The sequence below is a fragment of the Pithys albifrons genome, chromosome 2 (assembly GCF_047495875.1).
Source record: "Pithys albifrons albifrons isolate INPA30051 chromosome 2, PitAlb_v1, whole genome shotgun sequence".
Lineage (NCBI taxonomy): Eukaryota > Metazoa > Chordata > Aves > Passeriformes > Thamnophilidae > Pithys > Pithys albifrons.
The window spans coordinates 93,996,040-94,018,575 of NC_092459.1; the positions used below are offsets into that span (position 1 = coordinate 93,996,040).

Below are 22,536 nucleotides of genomic sequence, written 5' to 3' on the forward strand. Positions count from 1 at the left end.
AATTTAAAATGCTCCTTGGTTCTGAAAAGCAATCTTTCTAACCTGAGGCTTGATACTTCAAGCTGCAGAGCATCCTTAGCTGAAACAAACCAAATGACATGGAGCTTCTGAGTTCCCCAAAAGACCAGAACTACAAAACAGGGGCAAAGCAAAGTATTCTACAGATAGAAATACTTATTTTACACACACAGAAAGCTAAATTTGTCCTTTTGCATGTGTCACGAATTCAAATAAACCAGCATATAGCAACAGAGTTTCTGCATTAGTACTTTATGCTCATTTTCTGAGCATTAATAGCTAAGACAGAGATGTAGTGTCAGGAAAGTCTAGGTTTTTACATAATATACATTTACATGGAACTGTCCAGTTTCTCTTTTCACTGCATTTACAGTGAGTTGACTGTTCTGCACAGGCTGGATGAAAACATGCTACAAAATCAGCATGGAAATTTTTATAGACATATAAATTATTACAATTGCTACAAGGCTGTGGACAAACACTCTGAGGCATGTGCTTAAGTACTCAAATTTAAAAGATTTGAGTCATTCTGTAAAAGGTGTAGCAGTCTCAATGTTGCCACAGAAGTCAATCCACCAGAGTTACAATATTTTCTTGCCAAAATATTCATTTCTTCACTGTACTCTGTCAGCCGACAACCAAGAAACAGCCAGACAATACAATGAGTGAGGAAGAAAAGGTGTTTCTTCACTGACCAAGTCCTTCTCTCTGTCATGTGTTCTTCAGGAAGGCACCCCTCAGCTGATAACCACCAAACCACTACACTGACTCTTCTGCAATGAGAGTCAATAGCCACTGCAATATCTCTGTGCAGAAGATAAAGGATAAGCAAAAAGAATTGGTGTGCAATATTTAATCCGTGAGTCTCTACCATTATCTACTTCCAAGAACTCAAAGATGCTACATTTCTTTCTACCTTGAAGTAAACTTAAAAACTGCTTTCCACTGAAGCTCCACATCCTTACTGATTTGCACCAGAACTCTGCTGACTTCCTAAGTGGCAGAAACACCAAAATTCACCTCTCATTTCAATGCAGCTACCAAAGCTGGGAATGTCTCATAAAGCCCAGAAACAGTAGCTTCACTTTGCTCTCATGCTATGCCACTGCTGGTCCTGCCAAAACTGATTCTAGAGTCCACTATAGCCCAGCTCCCAAATCCTGCTTCTTTACAAGTCAAGAGCTCTCCAAACCAATCTGTGATGCAAAACAGCTAATTGTAGCAGGAAAAAAAAACCCAAACCAAAAACAAACAAAAGAAACAAGAAAAAACAAACCAACATATTAGTGCTACAGCAGCAAAGCAAGACTTGGTTTTACTTTCATAGTCTGTGCATCCATAAGCATACCACAAAGTGCACAGGTGCACCAAAAGTCAAATTAACATAAACTGGTGTGATAGGCTTTCTCTCATCACCTTGGAGAAGAGACACACTGGGAGGAATTTCCAAAGAATCATTGCATAGAAGTTGATCACTTACATTTAAATTTTTACAATAGGTTTGTAACTTAAGAAAGTTTAAGAGGGAAAAAATGTAATGCAGTGTTGGTGCCAACACTGGTGTCAGTATCACACACTCAGTACTCAACTCTGCCAACCCAAACCAGCAGGTTTTAGAATGACCCAAGCTTAGGAAAACTCTGAAGACAAATAATTAATCAGCTGCTGTCTAGGACAAGACTTTAATTAATGTAATCAAACCCATGATTAGGTTAATTTTGGCACACAGGCATCAACAATTAACTCACTAATGGCCAGTCCCACATATCTAAAAATCAGTGCCTGAAAGGAAGCACACACAACACACTGGTATTACACTGGTCTAGAGAGGAACACAGAAGGGAACTTATTACACAAAAGACACAAGGGAGGATGTTTTTTAAGGATCTCAGCAAACAAAATAATACAAAAAGCTCCAATTTGTAAAATAAAAAGCAAAAAGTCACACCTGGCTGAAAACCAGACATGCTAACCAGCACCTGTGAATAGCAATACAGCTTGGGAGAGGTCTAGCACAGAACCCACTGTGCAGAAAAGCATGGTGTGCTGTTTGAGGTAAACTTACTAAGGCACAGGTACCAAAGGTTGGTTTACTTAACCCAGTAGGTACATACTACCCACCATTTAAGAGCTCAATCTGTCTATCACTTATCACCTTTCCCCAGCTACTCTTAAATTTCACATGTGCCCTGGGCTCCAGCAGCACAATTTCTCCACCAGATGCTACTGCTGCCACAGCTGGGGACCAGCCCATTCTGCTTCTTCCAGTGGGTGCTTCCCCTTAGCATGTGGCTCTTGTCAGCCTGCCAAGCTGGGCTGTGGGCACTGACAGCTAACGGGTGCCAGCATGCCCTAACTTGTCCTCAGAGCAGTGACTTTCAGGAGCTAAATATGCCCATCTTTTCCTAAGTCACACTCAAGTCAGGTATCTCGCTGTCATTTCCATGACTCATTCTCTTATGTTTCATCCGCAGAAGGCAATACATATAATTTTTGTGTCTATTCAGCACTTCCACTGACATTAAACTACATATATGGCTATCTCAGTAATTGCATAATCTTGCGTGTCTTTCAAGTTCAGCATTTTCCAACAGGTCATTTTTAAGAGTCCTTAAATTGTTGGTGTCTTTCTTGAAAGGAGGCTTGGGGTTTTTTTCTAAGAATTCTCTTCTACGAATATTCTCTTGCTGCCAAATTTCAATTTCCAGCCCTGCTGTTCTTACATACCTGCTCTGAACATCAAAATCCTGTTTTTCTAAATGGAAAAACACCACACTTACTCTCACAAATGACCAACCTTGATTATCTCAACTTGAAAATTCAAAGATTTAGAAAGTTACAAACATGAGTCAAATGGAAAATAGAGAGAAAATGTGTAGACAACCCTAATTATAGATGTTGCTACATTTTGTTTCTAATGCTATAGTGATGGCAGCAGAGAGATAATAGCAGTAAAATCATAAATGGTTGGAAGGACTCAGAATACAAACAATAACACAAAGCACAGCATCAGTCTGTGGAATGAACAAAACCATCAGTAAAAAAAGCTCTTTGTTTTTGGGTTGTGTTTGTTTTCCCATTCTAATGAGAAGACACTGGTTCAATCAATCTGGATTGAACTGATGATCATAGAATCACTGAATCCAACTGCCATCCCAACACTGCCATGTTCACCACTAAACCACATCCCCACAAATCTTTTAAATACCTCCAGGATGGTGACTTCACCACTTCCCTTGGCCACCTGTTCCAATGTCTGAACACCTTTTCCACAAAGAAAACTTTCCTAATACCCAATATAAACCTCCCCCAATGCAAACTGAGGCTGTTGCCTCTCATCCTGTCACTTGTTACTAGTGAGAAGAGACCAATCCCCTCTGGCTGTAACCTCCTTTCAGGTAGCTGTAGAGCTTGCTAAGGTCTCCCTTAGCCTCCTTTTCTCAGGACTAAACAACCACAGCTGCCTTAGCTGCTCTTTTTCAGACTTGTGTTCCAGACCTTTCACCAGCTTTACTGCTCTTCTCTGGACTTGCTTCAGCATCCCAATTTCTTTCTTGTAGTGAGGGGCCCAGAATGGACACAGTATTCAAGGTGAGACCTCACCAGTGCCAAATACAGGGAGATTATTGTTGCCCTAGTCTTACTGGCTACACTATTTCTGAAAAGGCGTTGATTAGTCCAGTCCTGTTTAACATCTTTATTGATGACTTAGATGAGGGGATTGAGTCCATCATCAGCAAATTTGCTGATGACACCAAGTTGGGAGGGAGTGTCAACCCGCTGGAAGGCAGGAGGGCTCTGCAGAAGGATCTGGATAGACTTGAGAGATGGGCTGATTCCAATGGGTTGAAGTTCAGTAAGGCCAAGTGCCAGGTCCTGCACTTTGGCCACAACAACCCCATGCAGCGCTACAGGCTGGGCACAGAGTGGCTGGAGAGCAGCCAGGCAGAAAGGGACCTTGGGGTACTAATTGACAGGAAGCTCAACATGAGTCAACAGTGTGTCCAGGTGGCCAAGAAGGCCAATGGAATCCTGTCTTGTATCAAAAATAGCGTGGCCAGAAGGCAGTGATCCTTCCCCTGTACTCTGCATTGATGAGGCCACACCTTGAGTATTGTGTTCAGTTCTGGGCCCCTCAGTTCAGAAAGGATATTGTGGTGCTGGAGCAGGTCCAGAGAAGAGCAAAAAGGCTGGTGAAGGGACTGGAGCACAAGTCCTATGGGGAGAGGCTGAGGGAGCTGGGCTTGTTTAGCGTGGAGAACAGGAGGCTCAGAGGTGACCTCAGCTCTGTCTAGAACTACCTGAAGGGAAGTTCTAGCCAGGTGGGGTTTGGTCTCTTCTCCCAGGCACTCAGCAATAGGACATGGGAGCACAGGCTTAATCTCTGCCAGGGGAAATTTAAGTTGGATATCAGAAAAAATTCTTTACAGAGAGAGTGATCAGGCATTGGAATGGGCTGCCCAGAGAGGGGGTGGATTCACCATCCCTGGAGATCTTTAAATGCAGATTGGATGTGGCACTGAGTGCCATGATCTAGTAAATGGACTGGAGTTGGCCCAAGGTTTGGACTCGATGATCTGGGAGGTCTTTTCCAACCCAATCAATTCTCTGATTATATTTCTGTTATGCTTTGTTGCTTTTCTGATGGTAATTTTTAAAGTCCACAGTCTGAATGACAGCATACACAGTGTATTCACTACAAAATGATACAACACAAAAAGGGCACAGAGATCACACAAGACATACAAAAGCACAGTATGTTTTTGCTGTTGCACAGATCTCAATGCTAACCTTATCAGCTGACACTGGGAAGGTACAGTCGTCTCTCTTGCTAGAGAGACTCTGTATCTGCATGTTGTAACTCCTTCCTGACAGGACCAAAATAATAACACTGGCATCAAAAGTGCAGTTGTTTCCCCAAATAACTAGGTGGTTTAAGCTGGTAGAATTAGCCTGTGCTACTTGGCTTCTCTATTCTAATTTTTCATTCCCATTTTAACTTACACACTTCTATCTATATTTCCTCTATTATTCTGCTGAGGTTCCATTGACATACAGCTATGTACATCCTTAACTTGAAAAATCATATACTATTATGTCTGTATTCTCTCCTGTTGTCCAAGGTCAGAGTTTTCCAGTGGGTCACCAGTGCAGATAGTTATAACTCTTAATGTCAGGTTCACTGTTTTTTATTGGTGTGATAATAAAGATAACAAATTATAAATCTATTCTGACTCAGAGGCTTAGCAACAAAGTCAGGTTTGCAGTGTACCAAGTGCAGGAAACCTGACGCTAAAACACAAGTTATCAAGTACCCATGAAAATATTGTTCAAATTGATTTGCCAAGGGTTAATACAAAAATGATGTGACCACACATAAAATAGTCTCCAATTCTGCCAACATGCAATTTTTTGTTTGAACATTCAAAATTGATGTAATTTAATTATCTGCCCCAATAAAATGATATGATGAGGAATAAGTGCATTTGCAAGCAGAAATTGAGTCAACCTCAGAAGAAAGCCAGCCCTTCAATGAAAGGTGTTTTGCCTTCCTTTGGTGCAAAAGTTCTCAAAACACTGATAGTTCTCAAGGGGTCAAAGTCTTTGCAACTCCTCCCAGAACACTTTAGGAACAGCACAGCTGGAGTCAGCAGAGGAGAAAGTGATGCAAAAGTAAAATCTGATCCTTAGGGTAAAGTGGTTTTGTGGACTGTGTTATTTTCTTCAGCTGGGACATTTCTGTGTTGCTCTACATCTCCTAGTGGACCTGACCATTCAGGACTGGGGCACCAAAGAGCCTCTTGCTTTCCCTATGCTCCCTTGTCACAGGCTCAGCAGAGGCTGAGGAGGAAACTTGCTGCTTCTTAGCTATAATTACAATAAGTGCTCTTACTTCACTTCGGATGAATCTACAACCTGTTGAACTGTGAGAAGCAAGAAATCCTGCAGCATCAAAAATGGCCTACAACTAATGGGCATTTCAGACTCCAGGTTGATTGGGAAAGCAGCCCTGCATTACAGGAATGCACTTGGCAACTGACAGCAAAGTCCTCCAAATCTGTGAAAACAGAAGTACTGCTAGGTAGCTACTGAAGGACAAAACTTTCCTATTAGCAACCAGTAGGAAATTTGGCTGTACAGCCTCAGGCAAACATTACTGCATATCAACCATTTTGTGCATTGCTGTATAGAAAATGGTACAAAACTAGATAGTTTCCTCTTAAAAGTATAAAGCTGTACTCTCTGGCATCTTAAGGATGGAGACAGCAACTAAAGGAGGAAAAAGCAACATTAGCAGCACACACACATGCACAGACACAGCATTCTCAGATTTCCTTCTTTTCCTCCACCCATACAGCCTTCTTCTAAGAAGCAGATTCTTTCACTGCCCATTTACCCAAAATTAATCAAGCTCTTCAGCCATCTCCAATGTTACCTTAAAGTCTGGGCTTACAGATCCTGCCCCCAAACCCTAGCAATACTCAAAAAAGCGTACAGGAAATGTTTCTCATTCCTTTGCAGCCACCAAATGCTCGCACAGAATTCATCACCCCTGCTCTGCCTTTCTGGCATTGTCTCATATTAAACCTCTGCTAAACAGAGAGTACAGCTATGATGTGGATTACAGAACAGGTGTAGGAAGAAAAACATGTAATTACTATTTAAAGGTGCCACCCTGACATCCAATCTCGGAAGCTAAGCAGGGTCAGGCCCGGTTAGTACTTGGGTGGGAGAACTCCTGGGAATACCAGGGGCTGTAAGTTCTAGTCCTGAGGACTTCACTGTCACTGTCCAAGCTCGCTTGGCCATGGCAGATGAACCTCAGGAGTTAAAGGGTGGGGCCAGTTCTGTGCACGCTGTGCCTCACCTAAAAAATCCACTGTGCAGGCTCAAAGGGCACACCCACGTGGGGAGAGCCCTTCCCAAAACTTCTGTCACAAAGCCTAGCCATGAGGATGATGATGACTATTTCAAGGACAGTATTTGTGTTATCAATTTATACATGTTTGTGTAGAGTGTGCAAGGTTACAAAGTTAGTTCTGCTCCTGACCAGTTCTACCACAGCTACTCCCCCAATACATAAGGACAAGACAAGCTCTACCAAAGACTGCTGTTGTTCCCAACAGCTTGAGAAGCGTGATTGCCCTCATGCTCTTATCTTCCTTCCATTTCTGAATATCTCATGTACCCCAGTATTTGACTATTACACTGCCCATTTCACTGTGCTTTGGACTCTTGCAGCTGTACCAGCACTCCATACACTGAACCATTCATATCTTTCAGCTGTAGTTGCCTGCTGTATCATATTTTCCATTTCAACCAAACTGGTAGCAACTCAGCGCATTTTCTCCTGTCTGGCTGCCCAATGATATAACACAATGGTCCCATAAAACAGTAGTCTTTCCTCCAGTCTTCTGTATTATTGGAAATTGTGTATGAATAAAAGATAACTCCATTCTTGATCTGAACTTCACTCCCATGAAGGGAGACATCTTTTGTGTTGGTATAATCACAATCTAAATCTCATACACTTTGTACAGTACAAAAATCAAGCCTGATAAAATCAGCACAGTCAACTGGCCATACTTACCTTGTGCTTCAGCATGCATTTTTCCTCACATGAATAAGTATCTCAAATTCCTTTTTCAACTCTTTGTCTACTGCTCTTTCAGGTGCAAGGGTGGAAGAAGAGAAATATTGCTCATCTGTTGGACTACAGGTCTGTAACTAGTATGAGGAAGCAACCATCTTAAACTTGCACTGTATAAGTTTCTGTTTATTTTGAGAAGCAGTCAAAAAAGAAGTTTTAAAGTTTGTAAAGGGAAAAGGAGAAACCTTAGTTTCAACTTCAGGTTTTATTTATCTCTCTCAGCACCTGCTCTCCCTTCTGTCCACCTACACACACCTCAGCATAAGAGAAAAAGAAGCAAGGGAATCACAGTAGCTACCTGCTTCCATCTCACACCTGTGAGTGCATTTACTAACAGACCAGAAGGAGCCCAAAAAGCAGATGGTCAGCTGTGCTGCCCTGAAAGGACCTTCTGATGCCATCCCTGGAAAACAGGAGCATCCATCCACTTGGTGTCTTCATGTCTACCCCAGAAGGTGCTTGGCAGTGTAACACAAATCTCTGCCTTACAGGTACTGCTTTTCACATACTTTTAAACGTAAGTGGAGGAGCTTTGGTTGCTTTCTCTGTTGTCACAAGGAGTGTGCTGTCTTATATAAGTGGGGGGGGGGGGGGAAATTGTGACTCACCTGCCTCTCCCCTTTCCCTTTTTATCCAGAACGCTCCCCTCATGATCAGACAGCATCTTTCAGTGCCATTCCCAGCATGTACTGGTGACTCAGTATACTCAGGTGCCCCTTGGAAACACCTACCCCAATGCAGGCAGCATGGGAAAGAAACAGGAGGATCTAGAGTGACTAAGTACACTACAGAGAGATGACCTCATTGGGATCATGAAGATATGGTGTGATGGTTCACACAACTGAGGTCCTGCAACAGATGAACCCAAGCTATTCAGGAAGGTCAGACTGGAGAGTGAGGAAGGAGACTGGCTCTTTATTTAGGAGAGCTGCTGGATGCATGGAGCTGTGCATGAGGATGGTGCAGGAGCCAGTAGAGAACTTATGGCTTGTGACTAGCAGGTAGAAAAACACAGGTGCCATTGTAGTGGCTATCCATAATAACACCTATATGCATTTTAGCAGAACTTCAAGCTCAAGTCAAAACTGATGCTCTCTTGAGAGGCAGGTCCATCCTCACCTCCCTGCACAAAGCCTAAATACATAAGAATGGCAAATGAGAAAATAGGTCACGGAAGGTAACACCACAGGTTAACAACCCAGCTGGGTGTGGGACTCAGCTCCCCTGTGTCACACTACAGGGTGCTACCAACTGGATTGCAATGCCTCTTCCAGACAGCTTTGGGCACAGCCTTCTGTCACTTAAATTTACTCTATACGTGAATGTCCAAAGCACTATCAGACATTATTTTCTCTGCATGAGCAGATCAGAACAGTACTACAGGCCAAAGATGGCACATAGCTAAGGGTTCTACTCCTTTTAGCCACCCACAGTCAGTGTGGCACATACATGACACAGTGGTTTGCTCAAAGGGATTTGTCTGTTTGGTAATTCCTCTGAGATTATCACAGCAGGTTTCTAACTTCACGTGGAATAAGGCTCCCTTCCAGAAAAACGTTCATTTTCCCCTCACACATTCTGTAGCTGTTATCTCATTATTAACCTGCAGTCAAGTTGTTTGCAAGGAGTGTGAGAAAGACAGTTCCTGGAAATTTTAGTTTTGGCATACTAAGTTCCTGACCAAATTCATTTTACAATTTTCTTGGTCATTTGAAGAAAGGCTTTTAGGAAAACAGAGTAAGTAGAATCAAAAATACTCAAAACAGAAGTGAATCAAGAAATCAAAGCATATTTGCACCACTAAAATTTGGAATATCACCTATCATTCCCCTCCCTCTACATTTAAATGCACTAAACTGAACAAGAAGCTTAAAGTCCAGCAAACATCTAAGGAATAAGAAGCCTAAAGAATTAAATTTTATAACAAATTCCCTCTCAAAATGTAAAGGGGTAGAACAAGTCAAATTGAGTATCTTTTCTGGTTCCTTGTTTCTTTTGACTTTCTTATTAAATTCTCCCTGTGAAGTAAAAAATAAAAAACAGGTTGAAGCTGCTAATGTGAGGTAGCAAAGCTCAGAGTGGTGACAGGACCAGGAATGACGTTTTATAGAGAGAAGTGAGAGAAAAGTAGGAGGAAGGAACTGGTGGTCCATTCTGGGAAGGAGAACTGGAAATAGGAGAACAGACACTCAAGATTTAGGGTGCACTTCTGTGAACTATTCTTGGTGAATACTGGGCAATTTCCCACACCAAATCATTGCCAAATCTGTGTGTTTGATGCAGAAGGATGCACTCTGTTCAGGACCACACAGACAAAGCACCACAGTAGGCCTGACCTTTAGGAAGTAGAATTCCACTCTTCTGCCCTCTGAGTATGACAGAGGTGAAAGATTTTGAAAAAGTAACATTACAATAGGGTTGGTTCAGATTGGAGCAAGTGTGCTACTTTATATTTTACAAAAGTTGTATTAAAAGTACAAGCTGCCAGTAGGTGATACAACATAACAAGTAAGATTATGATTTTCAGAATTCACTTAAGGAACTGACTGGAAGCTCTGAGCCTGTTTAAGGCCTTTGTGGACTAGGATGACCCCAAACCCCTAATATTATTTTCCATGTTTTTCTAGTAAATCTTAACTTTACAAGAAAAAAACTTGCAAAAAATACCCCCCCAAAAAACCTTCTTCAAATTCAAAGGCAGGAACTAACTCTTTCCCTTAAGTCCAATTTTCTCTCCTTCAATTTGGCCTCAGAACACTTAGAATATATTACCAATCTCCAGTTCCCTCTTATTTTGTAGTGAAAATCGCCCAAGACTCTTCCATTAACAATGAAGAAGTACCAAACTTCAACCCTGAGTCGTCCCATTCACCTGTACTTATTAAGGAACCCATTTTTGTCTATGAGATGGTGACAGTGGAAGGCAATCTTTGCCTATTAACTCACCAGAGGAATTTACTTCCACACCACCTGGTACAGTTACTGGTTTGATTTCAAAGAAGCAAGAAAAAAGCATTTCTAGTTCATGTTGAGGTGAGCAAGAAGAGTCAGGCCTTAATACTTCAACTATTTCAGCCTTTACCATAAGGCACTTAGGAGTTTAGACCCTACTGGTTGCTGAAACTCTTTGGTTAGAAGAATGAATTTTCTACTTTTCTTCCAGGCAATAGGACTTATTAATATATTATTTGTCTCTTTCTTCATTTTTCATGCCAGTTGCAGCAAGAGCTGCAGTACTGTGGATATAAGATACTAGTATTTTCACTTACATTCCACATTTTCTCAGGAGATCAGAATTTCTTCCATCAGGCTGCTGCTTATGATAGGATATGTCTTCAGATAATAACTCAAGTTCAGATCTAATTTATTTTACAGCTCTCAACTCCAAGAAATGAACTACATATGACCCACAGCAGTATCTGCCTCTTCTAAAACATTACCTATCATTTTTATAAATGGCCAAATCCTTCTTTAAAAGCAGCTGAAAGCATTAAAACTCACTGGTCTGGTAAGCACAACTAACCCTTATTCATCCTCAATATGTCATGAGACAGCTCATTTGAGTGGTTAAGGACATACCATGATCTATAAACCTCTTACACATCACAGCTAGGCAAGCTGTTTATACTCCTGCATTTTGTAACCTACAGCAGGCCTGCTTGAATCCAGTAGCAGGTAGATATTAAAATAATAACACAATTATTTGAAGCTGATGCAGAAGTGAAAGGTGCCTTAGAAGTACTTCAAAACTTGTATCATATTCCACAGATTAGATGACAAGTGGCAGGATGTGTCATATGAGTAGATGTGGTATTTAACTCTTTTTTCTCATGCCTATCTAATTGGATTTTTCTTAGTCAGAAACGGACTTGGAAAAACAGATTATTCTTGTGTAAAACCAAATCCTTGCCCAGGTTTTCTATCCTTCAGCCCTAGAGTTGGCTGCTTAAGGAAAGGCCTCCCAGGACTGCAGAGAGAAAGAAAAATGTGCCATGCTTTTTGTATGCTATATATATTTAGCCAGTTCGACAGGTGGGAATCCAGAATATAGTTCCAACAGACAAACCATGCTCTTCTAGATTGCACTTGTGTATCTCAGTAATTTAAGAATAAAACTATAAACTGAACCCCCAACTTCGCTGTCCTGTACGTCAAAGCAAAATGTCTCTGGCAGATTCTTGTCATTTTCATAGGGAACAAAATACTTACCTTGTAGGATATTTTCTGGTTCACCTGTCTGAAATATTCTTTCTTCTCTTTACATTCCTATTCTCTCTCAGTCCATGTTCTGGCTCTTCTTTCTCACAAATTAATTGGAGTTAATGTTGTTCCCTCAGAAATGTTAGAATGGCTTAAATAAAACAAAATCAAATAAGCATGTTGTCCTAGGTCAACAGGTGGGACCAGCTAACACTGTGTGTGGGTGATCAAAGCTGTGTATTCTACCCCCTCTATTCATTTCCCAAGGACAATGGGCCATTAGCAGCAGCTGCCCAGGGAGTCATTAGCACCTTCACACCCAGCCTGAGGGGGTGTGACTGCTCATGGGCCATCAACAGTTCAATAATACCCCCTGGCTCCCAGAGTTAACCACCCATTGTGTGAGTCCCCACCCAGGGGGAGGGACTGGGTGCTCCCTGAGGGTGCATAAGTGGTGGGTAAGAAGACCTCAGGAACCTCTCGTTGGATCCAGAGGAGCAGCAGGCCCTTGATAGGAGGAGATCACCTCTCTTGACCAGACTATGACTGCCACTCTTGACCAGACTACAGCCCTCACCTGCCCAACAGGTTTTTTTACTTTCTTTTGCTTTGGACTTGGGGGAGCCACAGGGGTCTCAGCACAAGGGCAAACAAACCCCCTTGGGTTTGTGCCCCAGGACACTGGGTTATACTGCTGGGTTTTGTGAGTTGAAAGCAATTTCCCTTTGTGTCAGCGTATTTATTGTAATATTATTATTAAATTTTAGCTCTGACTTATAATCTCTCTCGTGGTGAGTTCATTTCCCCTGCCGGTTCACCTTTAAACCAGCACACATGTATTATGAAAGACATAGATGAAAAAGAGAGACACTCACAGCTGAGAAATCTATTTTCTTTATCCTACTCATTCCTATTAAAAAGTCAAAATTCATAAACACTGTGCAACAAAAAGAAAAAAGGCAATTATCTATAATACTACTGTAGTGTGAGCTCTCTCCAAATTCTGCAAAACCCAAACCATTAATACTTTATACCTTTCATCTTCTCTCCTGTCAAACAGAACTTTTGTTTCTCCATTTGTATTTACAGTCCTTTCAAAAGTTGTCCAGTGTCTTGAAGAGCAACATTAGGCTCTACAGGAGACAAATGGATTGTAAAAACCTTGGGAATTAGAATTTTTTAGAAAAATCCCAATTGTTCTGATTGGATTTGCACGATACTGATAGAGATTTGGAATAAAAATTCATGAGATTATTTTAGCAACTAAATTCTAGTATGTTCTGAGTTAGGGCAATTCTCTAGATCCATTAGGCTGAAGAACAGTCTGAAATTTTTAGTCACTAAGGCAAACTGTCATATCATGGTATGATTCATAAAGCATATATATGCGATATAGCTCTGGAACATTTATGTTCTTTTTCTCTACAACCAAAAGTACATAGGCAATTTACCCTTGCCCTTTGCAAATTACATCTTGACAGAAATTTAATAGCAATAATTTAATACAGCTTTAATCTAGTCCTATACTCTTTAAATAACATGAAAAAGAATACTGCTCATTCACTTTTGCATACTAAGAAATAACTTCTCACATATAATTAGTTTATGTTTCCCCAAACCAGGCCAGGAAACAAAGTACTACCATATTAATATGCTCATAAAAGAAAATTTTCTTTCTTCTATAAATATTGCTTTGACTGTGTTGGGGTGAGGAGATGCCTAAGCCCATATGAATGGGCCGCTCCTCATATGGCCATGGTCATTACCTCAGACAGATTTATTACAGCATTAGCACTGGTGTTGTGAACCTGAAAAAACTTTCCAGTCCATCTTAGCCTGCAAATTATGATTTTGGTAAGAGTTTGCTTTTTACAGGAGTGTCACCTAAAGACTACCCTTTTGCTGACTTTAACACCAGTGTTTCTTCACAGGACCATAGAATCATTCAAATTGGAAAAGATCTCTGAGATCACTCAATCCAACTGCAATTCCAGAACTGCCATGTTCAACACTAAACCATGTCCCCAAGTGCCAGATCTACACATCTTTTAAATACCTTCAAGATGGTGACTCCACCACTCCCCTGGACCACCTGTTTCAATGTCTGAACACCTTTTCCATGAAGAAATCTTTTCCAATATAAACCTCCACCAGTGAAAAATGAGGTCATTTGCTCTCACCCTGTCTCTTGTTACTAGTGAGAAGAGACCAATCCCCACCTGGCTGTAATCTCCTTTCAGGTGGTTGTAGAGAGCAATAAAGTCCTCTCTGAGCCTTCTTTTCTCAGGGCTAAATAACCGCAGCTCCCTAAGCCACTCCTCATCAGACTTATGTTACAGACCCTTCCCTAGCTTTGGTGCCCTTCTCTGGACACTCTCCAGCACTTCACTGTCTTTCTTGTAGTGAGGGGCCTAAAACTGAAAAAAAAGGATTTGAGATGCAGCCCCAACTGTGCCAAGTACAAGGGGATCACCCCTTCCCTAGTTCTGCTGTTCACAGTATTTCTGATACAGGATGCCATGGGCTGTCTTGGCCACTTGGGCACTGCTGGCTCATTCTCAGCCACTGTCAACCAGGACTCCCAGGTCCTTTTCTGCTGGGCTGCTTTCCAGGCACTGTGCCCCTAGTGTTGGATGGGGTTGTTGTGACCTGTAGTGGATTGACCCCAGCTGGACACCAAGTACCCACTAGTGCCACTCTCTCACTCCCCTCTGCAATTAGACAGAAGAGGGAAAACATATTGAAGGTTTCATGGGTTAAGGACTGTGAGAGATCACTTACTGATCACCACCACAGGGGAAACAGACACAAAGTAGGGATATTAATTTAATTTATTAATAACAGAATCAGAGCAGGATAAGGAAAAATAAAATAAATCCTACAAACACCCTTGTCCCACCCCAACATCCTTCCAAGTTCTACCCCCTCCAGCAGTGCAGTGAGACAGGAAATGGGAGTTTCAGTCAGTTGTTTCTGCTGCTACTCAGGGAGAGAAGTCCTTCCTACCCCTGTGGGGTCCCTCCCACAAAAGACAGTCCTTCACAAGCCTCTCCAACATGAGTCCATCCCACAGGCAACAGTCCTTCACAAAAGTGCTGCAATGTGGGTCACTTTTCCACAGGGTGCAGTCCTTCAGGCACAGGCTGCTCCAGCATGGGTCCCTCACAGTCCAACCTTACAAATTCTACCAGGAAAACCTGTTCCAGCATGGGCTTCTCTATCCATGGGTCAGCAGGTCCCTGCCAGGACCCAGCTCCACCATAGGCCTGTCATGGGGTCACAGCCTCCTTCGGACATCCACCTGCTCCAGCATGGGTCTCCTCCACAGGCTGCAGGTGGATCTCTGCATCCCAGTAGACCTTCATGGACTAGAGGGGCGCAGCTACTTCACCATGGGCTGCACCAAGGACTGCAAGGGAACCTCTGCTCCAGCACCTGGAGCACCTCCTGCCCCTCCTTCTCCACTGACCTTGGTGTCTGCAGAGCTGTTCACTCCACTCTCCTCTGGCTGCAATTTTCATCTGCATAACTTTTTTTCCTCTCTCTTAAATATGTTACTCTTAACAAGGAAAATTGAGATATTTTCACATTTAGAGATATCCAGACCAAATCTTGCCCTAACAGCTAAACCCTTCTTTCAACCTTCAGAGAAACTCTATCCAGATTTTCTTCCAGGCCTACTCTTTGCTGAAACTTGGTGTAGCATGGAAACATATCCACAACACTTCTAGTGGTTCATTCTAATAGAGAAAGCATCCAAGCAAAATAACATCCAGAAATCCCAAATAACTGCTTAACAATTACAGCAATAAGACACCAGCTCTTCAAATACCATGACTTTAGCATCGAACAAGAAGTAATAAAGCACAGCATAGAGGGATGAAGGAACAGAACTGCGAATTCCACTCTATAGTTACTAAAAAGAAATTTAAAAAAATAAAAATCCAGGCCTTTAAATTAGGAATTACTGTCTTGAGTAGTGTTGCTGATGGCTAAGATGAGAATGAACAGAAACACAAAACTCTCAGCCTTACAGAAAGCATGCCATTCACAACTTCAGGGGCTAGCAAGTGGTCTGTGACATCTATGAGATTTTTGTCATCTTGCCAGGGATGTGACAAAAAGCAGGTATCCAAGAGACCACTTCTGCAAGGCAAGGTTTCTTTTTGTTTTCCCAGCATGTCCCCAAAACCAAAACATTGCACTGGAAATACTCACAAATACAGAAAACATTTGAAGTCTCATAGGCCTTTGTGTTCAGGCCCTGAATTATATTTCAGCAAACCCAAGCAGCTCTTGGAACATGGCTGGTCCTTAGTTTCAGGCCACCAACTTCCAGCACGAACAATTTCAACATGTCCCCCCATCCCCTAGAAGGGTTACTAGGGGTACACATGCTACTCTTATGATGAGATATGTGTTTAGTAAGTATACAGAGCATGGCCACGTCCATTTGCTTATCTCCTGATGCTCTGCTTTATGAGAGGGAAATCATGCCTCAGGAGCATAATCAAATAAGATGCTGCAATGCCTCTCTATTTTACTCAGGTATTTTGATAATAGCAGTCTAATTTCCATCAGCTTCTACCTAGCCTTGTTCATAAGAGCCTCTGAACATTTCCTACTCTGCTGGTGGTCACCAAAATACACTAATCACACCAATCCTCTGTAAGGCTGTGAAGGAGCAACATTGACCCATGTATCATGATACCTGCCACCAAAATTTTCTTACAGTTCAGAGGGATAGTCACATTACTGGGGCAGATTTCTGTTCCTTTCAGCAAAAGTGCTGTAAATAAAACTAAGTTGTCAAATTTACCTACTATTATTCTCATTCCTGGGTGGTTGGTGGTTTTTTGTATAATGAAAAAGAAGCTATTCACAGACAGAGCTGAACAAAGATGAGACAGCTATTCCTTTCTCCCTGAATTGTGTCTACCTTAATCAAAGACAGCAGCTGAAGTGCTGAAGGACGTGTGTGATGCTTGGGTTGCACACCATCAATGAAGATAACTCGTTTGGGTTTCTGCTCTGTTTTGATTAATGAACTCAGTGGCTGGCAATTGGTTACAGTGTGTAAGAATGTCCTTAAGTCTGACCTTCTAACTCTTACTTTTGTTCTTTTTCCATGATCCCTCTCACTATCTGATCTAAGTATAGTGTTCACAGGGGAATTTAAGATTTACAGAATCACAGAATATGCTGAGTTGGAAGGGACTCGCAAGGATCATCAAGCCCAACCCTTAGCCCTACACAGGACTATCTCCAAGAGTCACAGCAGGTACCTGAGAGTATCATCCAAACACTCCTTGAACTCTGTCAGGCTTGGTGCTGTGACCACTTCCCTGGGGAGCCTGTTCCAGTGCCCAGCCACCCTCTGGGTGAAGAACCTTTTTCTAATATTCAGCCTAAACATCCCCTGACACAACTTCAGGCCCTTCCCTCGGGTCCTGACACTTGTCACCACTGAGAAGAGATCTGTGCCTATCCCTCCTCTTCTTCTCATGAGGGAGTTGTAAGTGAAATCAGGTGTCTCCTCAGTCTCCTCTATTTAGTTTAGCACTCAAACATGTGCCCTTTCCTCAGTGACCTTCTTGTTTGGATGAGTTAAGCCTCATAGTGCCAGGAAGTTCCAGCCTAACAAAGGAGAATTTAGCATGAACAAGCACCAAGAGATTGGGATGTTTCAATGTAACTAACTTAGAATACTAACAAGAGGTTCTCAAAATGATGGATTTTGCTCAGTTGCTCAAATTCCAAATAGGCAAGCATCCACCAGTATCATGGTATGTTAAAAGTCAAAAATGCAAAGCATTTTTAGAATTCTTCATTCCTACTCCACCTGCATGGCAAGGGAATTGCTGACACAGTGCCCAGATACAAAACCTGCAAATGAAAGTGCTCTGATTTCTGCTAGTGCTTAGGAAAAATAAACAATATGCAACCCAACTTGACAGCTTCACCAAACAAAATATATGAAAACTGTTATTTCAAGGCATATGTCTCCACAGGGAAGAAACTAAAAATTGAAACAGCTTTTTTTTATTATTTTTTCATGTATTAAAAATGGAAAACATATGTCTTTCCACAGCCCAGACAGTGGTTTTAAACCTCATTTTATGTAACATCAGCCTCTCTGAAAGATCTGTGTGTAGACTTATTCCCTATTAAATAGCAACTTAGTGGCCATCTGTGGAAAGGGATAAGCAAATATGTTTTGATTCATTTAAAATTAAGCTGAGGAGTTAATTGCTTTTATTTCCTGTAGTAACACTCATCCTTCTCTTTATATATACACATACACTCAATAAACAAAGTGAGGCAAAACCATGCAGGTCAGTTCACAGGTGTAAAGACAGTTTACTTTGCAAAACTGTAATTTACCATATGTTCAGGAAAAGCAGCTACATAGTACTATGAAGTACAACCCTCCACAGAACAGAAATCCTTAAAAACAGCCACTGGATACTTCATCTCTGTTTCAAAATAATTTCTTCTTCACAAACAGATGTGCACTATTTGAGGTCCAAAATCAAGGGCATTTTTCACCCACCAATTTTCCTCTCTGGTGGAGCTGAGCAACAGACCATGCATCTCCATATTTATGAGTATACCACAGTCCCTCACAAGTCTAATTATGGGTTGCCCCTTCCCAGATCAAAACAACCAACACTAAAACACTTTCTCCCTGAAAACTGCAGCTACAGTGAGGTTGGTAGGACAGTGTGTAGTCACTACATTTGAGAGCACAAGAACAGCTCCCTGCAGAAGGTGGTCCTGAAGCAAAGACGATGGCCACTGAGACAAAATCACGCTTTCTTATACTCTGCCTCAAGAGTGAACCCAACTAACTGAGTCAGGTCCACAGGCTGAATACCCACACACAGCTTATTCACCTCTATCAGCCCTTCCCACTCTTTGGGTGTCACCACAGTCCTGTGATGACTGTACCACAAGCCTTTCAGTCAGTTTGCCAGTGGATAAGACAGCAATGCACATCTTAAAATCACTTGTTTACACAGTAACACCTCTCCAGAAACAGAGAGGCTCAACAAACAACACTCCAAGATCAAAGAAAAAAAGTATCACTGCTATTCACAACTTTCCTCTACAAAAATTATTTGAGATACTCAGACAGTAAACTAAACCAAAACTAAGACCCAAATTTGCTAGAAACAAGGACTTGAAAGCCTTGCAAAGCAATACCACCTGACCATGCTCCTCAGGGTAGCACAAACCATGACCAGGCTTCCCCAGAGACACAAGAACTTTGCACAATCAAATCCACTGTATTAAAAATAATTCTAGAATATCAAACATGGAAAAGAATACCACACATACAGTCTTTTTTTTCAAGCATCATAATGCACTGTTTCTCTGTATGTATACACATATAATACATGCATGTGTGTGTGTGTTTGTGTGTGTGTATATATATATATAAATATATATATATAAGTTATTTATTCTTAAGTTCACTGAGTAGGAAGAGTTCACAACTCTACAAGTAAATTCTTTTTGCTCTGCTTGATGCCAACATCTGCACTCCAGGGAAGCAGCACTTGGGTGTCCCTACTCAGCCATGGTGGCATAGCACATGGAGCCAACTGAAGTCAAAACCGTTGACACCAACAATCAGAGGGGGCCCCCAAAGGCCATGCTATGACTCTGAACTGGATCCAGAAACCACAGTACTGTAGTTTCTTGGTCACCAGTGGGAGAAAAGTCCCTGCTGTGCACTGAAAGGGTACCCGCACCCCAACATACAGCCCATACAAGCAAGGTGGAGGTTGAAGACATTTTCACACATGTTCAGCATCATCTCCATTTCAAGAACACTGAACTTCTTTTACAAATAAAGAGAAGATCAAAATTTCAAATGCAATCTAATGAAATCATGATTCTAAGTTTAGCAGGCCACTAGTTACTGTTTAAGCCACTAGGTTCTTGACACAGCACTTATTGCTCTTCAAAACAAGCAGAGGATAAAACACATAAATAGAAGGCATTGTCATCATTTTCTTTCCACTCATTGATATCTGCCCCATCAGGCTAATGAAAGTTTTACTATTTAATCGCAGGAGCTTAATTAGCTAAAAAAGGCAAAAATAACCCTCCTATTTAAAGTAAAATTTTGCTGGAATCACTTAGAAATATTAATGTTGACTGTTATACATCTGTTCCCAAATACTATTTTTTATGATGCTGTAGTGGAAGTTTTGGAATCTCAAAACCAGTCTTTTTGATGTATTGTCTTACTCAGCTAAAAAAAAATAGCTTAATTCTACAAAACAAGATAATTTTAACATAAAATTTTGTGGTGGAAGAATGTCTATCAACAGCAAAGCTCTAAATAACTGCAAATGAAACCAATCAGTTTTGTTCCTCCCATCTTGAGTAAAGCACAAAACTTCAGCATGTTAAAAGCAATCAAGACCCTACAAAATCCAGAAAGGTGAATTCAAAGACTGGATCACTTAATTGCTATTCCTGCAAACAGATATTGTGAATAGTCCCAATGGTTTTCACATAGTTGTTCATGGGATACAGGTGCTTAGATATAGAGACAGTTACAGGGTTAGATATGTAAGGTCATAGAAGTTCAAATTCAAACAAAATTTTTTCCCTCAAGTGTGACTGGATTAATGAAATTTAAAAATACCAGAACACTATTTTTTACAACTTGTCAAAATTAAAGGTAATTTCAGAACTCAAAGCAGCTATCTATCAACATTAATTATGCATAAATTCAGTTTCTTTCTGCTACATTGTCATATGCACAACTCCAAAATATCCACATGTACATTTGTGACTTTATGAAGGCTATGTTCATTCAGTATTTGTCGTACTAAATAACACTATTGAATAGTACTATCTATTCTTGTTCTAGCAAGTGACATGGTCATAACCCAATGAAAAACAAGCCAAAGATCAGGATACTTCCAATTAAACTGGTACCCTCATCAGGAAATATGTTTGGAAGACTGCTTTGTAATACACCACTACATTGTCTAATGCACCTTCTCATGAGCAAACTGCATAATTTTATCCAGGATCTATATAAAATTCCCTTCTGCTATGGGGGTGTTTTATTAGGATGATGGGACTCTTGGCAGTGGAAAATGTTAGAAGAACAAAAGTAACAGTTTTTATAGGTAAAATAACCCAATCCCTATGTGATCAAGGATGCTTGTCTTTATACTTTTCAGTAACATTCAGTCTGCTTAACACTGCACACGTAATCTCAGTATATGACTTTGGTGTTGCTGTAAAATGACACATCAGAATTAGGTTAGGTTCACATTTCTACAACAGGCATTGTGCTACTAATTGAGTTTAATTACATATTTGGGGTTAATTTTTTGCTTAGCAAGGATTGATTTTCTCCTCCTCTGGATGAAATATTACCATAGAGAGGCTTCTGTCTTTCCACCTATAATGATAAGCTCTTCAATGGACAAAGATTTTTTTCCTTATTTTGGTTCCAATTCCACTCTTATCTAGAAAAACATAGCCTAGTTTAGCAGTGGCCACCGTATGACTCCTAACTACATGTAGCTCTCAAGGTACTTTGAGTGCAGATATGCACTGAATGACAATATGGGCAAAAACAGGACAGCTTGGCAATATGTATCCATTCTAATAAGGAAATGTGAGTTAGAGGTGCCCATGGACAGCATCATCCCCAGTGCTTTAGGATCTTTTTGTATGCTCAGCTCAGACTGGAGTTTGTGGTTTCTAGAGAGCTCCTGTTCTCTCTCCCTTCCAAGATGATGCTCCCTGACCTCCTCCCACGCACCAACCCAGTTATCCAATATGTAGAGCTCTCAGATATACAAAGATTTTGCCACAGGCCAAATGGAGGCACAAAGGTTGGTGCTTTAATTTTTAACAGTTCAAGCTTTAAACATTTTATGGTTTACTTACAAGAGAATATTGAAAGAATACGGACAGAATATCCTTTCCAAAATATTGATTTTTTTTTGCTAGTAACAACAATACTTCTATGAGTATTGTGATTTAAAACTAACAGTAACACCTATATTGCCACCAAAAATATTTTTAGATGCATAACATTTCACATGATCCCAGACGTTCTTATGGAATCAGTATTCACCATATGCAGCACTACACTTGGCACTGTGTGTTAGAGAGAGAATCTCTAATACTTACAGCCAATCATCATCATAGCAACAGCAAAGATCTTCTCCCCATCTGTAGTTGGAGCGATGTTCCCAAATCCAACACTGGTGAGGCTGGTCATTGTAAAATACAATGAGGAGATGTAGACTGAGTCCTTGCTTGGTCCACCTTCCCATTTCCCAAAGCCTGATGTGTTAAAGCGGTACGGAGTTCCTATGGACATCCCCAGCTGATACAGCCAGCTCTCAGTTCGGATGGTGTTCGTATCCTCATCAATAACTTCATAGTCTCCTATGCTGTACCAAATGCAGGCCAGCCAGTGTGCAGCAAGACCAAACACACAAACCAGCAGAACCAAGACTGCTGCTCCGTATTCAATGTAGTGGTCCAACTTCCGAGCAACACGACCCAGCCGAAGCAGCCTGACCACTTTCAGTGAACTGAAGAGGCTACTGATGCCCTGAAAGGATAAAGCACAGGGACCATTAGAATTTACCATGAAAGCAACAATATGCATAACTGCC

General features: G+C 41.2%; 1 protein-coding gene across 3 annotated transcripts in view; it reads right to left on the reverse strand.

The window, feature by feature from the left end:
- Positions 1-22,536, reverse strand: part of KCNH1 (potassium voltage-gated channel subfamily H member 1) — a 198,190-nt gene that overhangs the window by 116,972 nt on the left and 58,682 nt on the right. For all 3 annotated transcript variants that reach the window (XR_011699751.1, XM_071577874.1, XM_071577887.1), the window contains exon 7: positions 22,043-22,472. Coding sequence is in view for 2 of the 3 variants with exons in the window: in XM_071577874.1 (XP_071433975.1) it covers positions 22,043-22,472 (430 nt within the window). In the remaining variant the exon portion in view is untranslated. The remainder of the gene's footprint in view (positions 1-22,042; positions 22,473-22,536) is intronic.